Raw genomic sequence first — 6,677 nt, 5'->3', positions numbered from 1 at the left:
ATATGATTCAAGAGCTTGGAAGGGAGCTCAAGAATCACAGCATAATTCCACAGTGCCACAGTGTGTGGATCCTTCCCTGCTAGCGCCTAACAACCATTTGCCTCCGCCTTCTTCTTTTTCAGGTACCAACACATGGAGTCTTTACTCTGATGCAGCTTGGGACTCAAAGACTAGAAGCTGTGGTATGGGTTGGCACTTTCGAGACTACACAGACGCACCAGCAGGCAACTTCTCTTCATACCGCCGATGTCCCCTCAGCCCTCGTAGCTGAGGCCCTGGCGTTAAAGGCTGCAGTTCAATCTGCAGTTACACGTGGTGTTGACTCCCTTAGAGTGTTCTCAGACTCCAAAAGTCTCATCACCCTTCTGTCTACCAAGAAGAACCATGTGTGGATTCAAGGAATTCTCTTTGATATTCACTCTCTATCAGTCTCCTTTAGTAGTATCTCTTTTCATTTTATCCCTCGATTGGGTAATACTTTGGCTGATTCAATTGCTAAGTCAGCGCTATTCTCATTATCTAACTCTCCAGCTTGTGGATGAGTATTGAACGCTATGTTGTTTCCTAGTTTCAAGTATGATTTGCCCAAAAAAAAAGAGGTAAAAATGTAAGACATCAAAATGCAAAAATTTCTAAATATTATCAATTATAAAAATAAAAACTAGAAAATCATTAAAAATATAAAATTACAATGAAAACTTCAAAATGTGAAAATATATATTTTATTCAAAATTTCCATTGGCATCATCAATATCTTTAAGTATATATGCGAAAATAATTTTATCACTTATTTTTAAATTTAAATTTTTGAGAAAATCTTCTTAATTTTCATATTGAAATGTTTACATTTGTAATTTCTAAATTTTGATAGTTTCTTTTAATTAATTACAACTTTATAGGTTTCTTATAGTTTATAAAATTTTAAACAAATATTTTAGTTTATATGGAGTTTTCAGTTTTTAAAATAATATTTTCTGAATTTTAGATCTTTTTAAAACAATTTCTCTTGTTTGCTTTTTGAGCGAAATAAACCGTTATAAAAGCGGTTACGTCTTCTTCTTCTTTAACCAATCTAACAGAGAGAGAGAGAGAGAGAATCATCATCATCTAACTCCTCAATCATTATGCAATCATCACTCCCGTAAACTATCGAATCGTATCCTTTCCCTCCTCCTCTCAATGCAAGAAGCAGAGCGTCTTCTCTGTCTCGCTTCCACGTGATGTTCTGATCGGAAAGAAGAAGAAAAGCTTGCTCGTAAGTGCTACTAGCGAAGATCATGGTCCTATAGTCAGCAAGTTAGGTCAGTTCACGAGACGCGTGCGCAAGGCAGCCACAGATTTGGAAGAAGTTCGTAAGTTGAGATCAGAGATGGAGAAGAACACGGTCGAAGTTTTCGAGGATGATGATCTTACAAATCACTACGGAAGAATCTTGATGAAGGAGCAAGAATGTATCATCGAACTACACATGGCAACCTTGGCCTTAAACCAGCTGGAAAAGATTCTTTTTGGTGATGAATGACTCAAACGATTTCACTTTTCTATGGTTTTACTTTTTAGGGTTACAGTGTTGTATATAATTTGCCTGGATTTTATGATTTCATTGTACATTTGATCTTCATGGTAAAGTGAATGCACTCGTGGAGTTCTATGATAAATAAGATGGCTTGTTTTGGTATGATTTTATGTTTGATCTTCATGGTAACGTTACAAGTCACTAGATTATGCAGAAGAGCAAAAGATTAATACGTGACATTGTTTTCTTCTAATTCTTTTCAGATCATAAGGTTTATACACAATTAGCTTAAGCATTTGGAACATTATAAATGTAAAAAACTCATATTGCTGTTTGTCTCGGTATCTAGCGTCTCTGCCTCTAATGTCTCTTGCTCTCAAGTCACAAGAAGATGAAGCTGGACGAGTCCAAGACCTTAGATTTCCCGTGTGATTAGAAAGCTGCCCAACCTGATGCAGCACCTGTTGACTTGGTTGGTCCTGATCCCTGTGTTGAAGGAAGATTCTTCTGCATAGCGAGTACACCAAAATGGAGAATTCAGTGGTTTAAATGTGTTTTGTTGGTTGATTCAGATGCTAGTAAGACGAAAAGGTTTGCTTACCTTGAGCTGAGATAGATCAGACAGAGGATCGTTCCATATGATTCTCATCATCATCATCCTTCGCTGGCCTCTCTTGTCTCTCAAATGCTCACTTGTCCTCATCGCTAACTCCTTGTGAAACAACTCACTAAGTGGCACCTCAACTGAAACTGATGCACCACAATCACCAGTCTTGTATTTCTTTATCTCAGATCCCTTACATCTCGCTATTCTAAGTTTACATCTCGCTACATCAACTTCATCATCACATGTTTGTCCTGCCTTTACTGGTGTCACAACAGTGTCACCAACACATGGGATCTGCCTTCACAACCTCGTTTGCTTTAGATATAGCTTCTTGTGCAGCAACATGGTACTTGAAAGATCAGAAGAGGTCACCACAGCGACATTTGAATCGAGTCAAACCAACCCGTTTGTTGCAAGTAGTACATCGGCTTGGTCCTTCCTTTGGTTTCGCTGCTGGTGCTACTACCTCTGCAACAGCTTGTACAGAGGATGGCTGAACAGAAACAGCCATGGGCTCGACGCATATGGTTGGTTTCAGTGAAGGTTTCCTTTAGGGTGTTACTTGCGACACAAGATAATATAATATAGCTAATTATTCAGAACCTACCTTGCCTCGCAAACAAAGACAGAAAGCCAACCTACCTTGCCTGTAAGCCATTCTATAAATTGCAGTGTTTGGCGGCGTTGGGGAAAATAGTGTAATTGAGATTTGACTGATTTTGCCCAAGTAAGATAACATGTTTAATTAAGATGATATGGCAATTTGATTGGTTGTGATATATTTTAGTTGATGTGGCAGCTTTTTTAGAAGCTAAGAAATTGGTGCCTTTTATAAATTGGAGATAATATATGGAAAAGTTCTATTTTATTGTTTTTGTTAAACCCTAAAGCTGATGGAAGCCAATATCATGAGATCGTTGATGGGTTGTACCTCCTTCACGCCGTCGGTTCTCATCCAAAAAGGAGCCATCATCCCCCGCCGATGCATCCGCCATCTCTGCTTAAGGACAGCTGTGTCCGCCCATGGCTCCTCTTGTAAGAACTTTTAACACTTTTCTTTTTAATTAGCACGAATTTCAATTATCCTAATAAGATTTTCCTTTTATGTTCAGCTGATGCAGCTATGGTAATTGATAAACAGAAGGTTGCAGTAGACATCTTACATGAGATCAGAACGGAAGTCTCAAGAATGAAGGAATCAATTGGCATGGTTCCTGGATTAGCAGTACTCCATGTTGGGGACACAAAACTCTCCACACCTTACTGGGCAGCTTGTGGATTTGTTGGCATCAGATCATTTGAAGTTCATCTAGCCGAAGATACGACAGAAGAGAAGACGTTGGAATGTGTCTCAAGCTTCAACGATGATCCTTGTGTCCATGGCATCCTTGTTGAGTTGCCTCTACCAACGGTATATATTGCTCTCTCGACCATTCACATTAGTAGAGAAGTATAGTGATATGGGTTTTAATTATATGTATACCGCAGCATATGGATGAGCACAAGATATTAAATGCGGTTAGTATAGAGAAAGACATCAAGGGATTTCATCCATTAAATATTGGACTGCTTGCTATGCGCGGAAGAGAACCCTTTTTCCTTCCACAGACTCCAAAAGCATGCATCGAGCTGTTACACCGGAACAACATTGAGATCAAAGGAAAGAGAGCTGTTGTTATCGGCAGGAGTAACACTTTTGGTATGCCAGCTGCTCTATTACTGCAGGTAATATTATTGTCCTTTTGAAATGATAGTTTTGGATGGTCTTTTTGATTATTTTGTGTATGGCTATAGAGAGAAGATGCAACTGTTACCATTATCCATTCAAAAACCAAGAACCCTCAAGACATTACAAGACAAGCTGACATCATAATCTCTGCCGTTGGTAAACCAAACATGGTCAGAGGAAGCTGGATAAAACCGGGAGCAGTCATCGTCGATGTTGGGATTAGTTTTGTTCGAGTAAGCTTTTTTCGTCGAAAATGCACTCATATTGATTTAAGTCACAATTATGAGACATTCATATATACTATGAACTGCAGGACCGAAATGCTCCTGGTGGCTTTCGATGGGTCGGAGACATTTGCTATGAGGAGGCTTGCGAAGTTGCATCAGCTTTCATAACTGATGTTGGTGGCGACGGACTACTGGAATCAGACATGCTTCTATCGAACACTTTGACATCAGCCAAGAGAATTCACAACTTCCTGTGACCTTAAAATTCATGCATAATTTCTTTTCAGTTTTGTTAAATCTAGGGTTTTCTTCTGGTCGTCCGACATTGCAGATTATCTTATGTTCTAGTGTGTTTTTGTTGAAGTTATCTCATAACTTACTGTGGCCTTAAATTCATGCATTATTGCTTTTCAGTTTTGTGGTTTCCAGATTATATTTTATCTAAAACTCAACTTCCCCTATCAAAAACAAAAAAAAGGAAAACTCCATTTAGTGGGGAAGGTGAGAGGTTCTCTTTTTGCAGAACATCTACACTCTCATACCTTCAAATACAGCTTCATATATCTCCTATATTTTAATTGAGGAGCTTTCTTTAAGTTGTAACATTGCTTACTATGCTTAGGTGTCATCACCACATCTTCTTTCACAACCCCTATTAAATGCTCTAAACTTACTAGAGAAATTAATTGACCCGTTGCTAATTTTAGTTCGACCAAACCTTTATATAATATGGTTTCCATTATAGATTGGTGAAAACCGGCTTTTAATTTCATAGACCAATCTATAATGGAAACCATATTATATAAAGGAAGGGGACCGGCGCATGCGAAGAGGTTTGCCTTTGGGGTAATTAGAGTGAATACAAGCGATAGAGGATGGACTGATGAATGTGTGGGAGAGCCGATGCCGAGTGTTAAGAAGGCTACAGATTCTGCGGCTTCTCTTCTTCTTCAGCTTCTCAATAGAAACTTATTCCTGACTTTGGTGGCATTTGGTCACTTGGTTGTATGGTGTGTCGTTTATTTTATTAAGTTAAAAACCAAATGAGATTTTCTGTATACACACAGGCATGTTCATTTTGTAGTATATTCAAATCTTTTATAGTAAATTAAATTAATTGATTTGAATCAGCTTCACAGATGGGTCTTATTCCCCTGAACTGAGAGAGCTTGTAATATAAAAATGTTGTGCATGGACCCAGTACTGAAGACACCAAAGACCAAAGACAAAACGCAAAAGTCATTTATCATTCTAAACTGTGTTTATGATTTCAAAAATAACCAGAATTCAAAAAAAAAAAAAAAAAGACATACCATTGGTTAATGGTTAATTAACAATAACACCAGAGACCAGAAGTGGCAGACACAGACAGAGACAAGGGACAAGAGGTGGAGATGGAGTAATATGGTACAGGAATTGACATGACCTAAGAAATGTTCAGAGAGATTGAAGAAGCAAATTAATTACCTCAAAAAAGTCTGTTGGTTATGTTGAAGCTTCTCCTTCAAGGCGAAGCCTCTTGCAGCAGACCTTTTCATCACTTTGATGATTGTTTGCGTTTCCAACTTGGCTCTCTTTGGCTGCTTCCATTGAACATCTCTTGTATGGCTTAAACCCTGTTTCTCTCAGCTTAAGACTCTTGCTGCCCGGTGGTTCATCCACTGCACTCTCTTGGTCTGCATTACAAGAATCTTGAATCTTGTTCAAGTTAGGAGGAGGAGGAGGAGGAGCCAATGGCATTATTATTGACGTCGTATCGCTTTGTTTTCTTTTTTTTTGCTAAATTGTAAATATCATTCCAAAGAAATGAAGGTATGGTTACAATATGAATTGAACCAGATTCTCCTTAAAAAGCCAATCTGCTCCTAGAGACTGCAAAAAAGTTAAAAAAAAGTCCCTAGGAAACACTAGAAACACTCAGGGAGATTCATTGGAGCTAAAAGCGAGGGGACTGAAGCATAGAAAGAGAGTGAATCTCTTTAAAAACAGGTGAGACAGCAGTAGATCGACAACTCCATCTTCTTGCAATATGCATCAGACCGCAAAGGGTTGTCCTCAAGACCCAAGAGCCAATGACAGGAGAGAAGCTGTGAGAAGACGCCGTTAAAACACCATGGATGTCGTCGATTGAACTAATAACAGAGGTCCTCCGAGTGGTTAGCCTTGACACCGCTGGTTTCTCCGAAACGGAGAGGAGAAGCTCAAAGATACATTGAGACGAGCCCGTCAAAGCCGCACGGGTACAAGCCACGACCGAGAAGGGTAGAGGAGGCAGCGACGCTCGTCCAACTTCTTCGGTATATGCAAGATCAGATCTGACCCAGATCTGCTCCGATTGGTAAATCAGGGCTGAAACGAAGGCTCCTTAGACACTCCGACAGAGCCACTCCTCGTTGGTGCTCCAGGGGAGCCACATACTAATGAAGCTCCGGTTAGTTTGCTCTCGGCGAAACTCCAGAACACCAAACAAGAAGGAGTGCTAGCAAGAAGGAGAAGCTAAGGGAAAAAGGCTTGGTGGCTCTAGTAACAGGGGGTGGCGACCAGAGCTAGAGGAGCTTCTGGTCACCGGAGATGGAGGAGCACGGCGGCAGATCTAGG

The 6,677-nt window shown here is 39.7% G+C and overlaps 1 protein-coding gene across 1 annotated transcript; it reads left to right on the top strand.

The window, feature by feature from the left end:
• The first annotated feature begins 852 nt into the window (after window positions 1-852).
• LOC106432999 (bifunctional protein FolD 4, chloroplastic-like) lies at window positions 853-6,571 on the top strand. The gene is made up of 5 exons (XM_013873841.3): window positions 853-3,158; window positions 3,236-3,534; window positions 3,612-3,848; window positions 3,918-4,085; window positions 4,166-6,571. Exons 1-5 carry the CDS (start codon window positions 3,017-3,019, stop codon window positions 4,334-4,336), a joined length of 1,017 nt encoding a protein of 338 aa, XP_013729295.3. The 5' UTR covers window positions 853-3,016; the 3' UTR covers window positions 4,337-6,571.
• The last annotated feature ends 106 nt before the right edge of the window (window positions 6,572-6,677 follow it).

This window comes from Brassica napus, chromosome C7 (genome assembly GCF_020379485.1).
Source record: "Brassica napus cultivar Da-Ae chromosome C7, Da-Ae, whole genome shotgun sequence".
Taxonomy (NCBI): domain Eukaryota; kingdom Viridiplantae; phylum Streptophyta; class Magnoliopsida; order Brassicales; family Brassicaceae; genus Brassica; species Brassica napus.
Note: the sequence above shows the minus strand (reverse complement) of the source record. Positions and strands in the feature narration are given on the sequence as shown.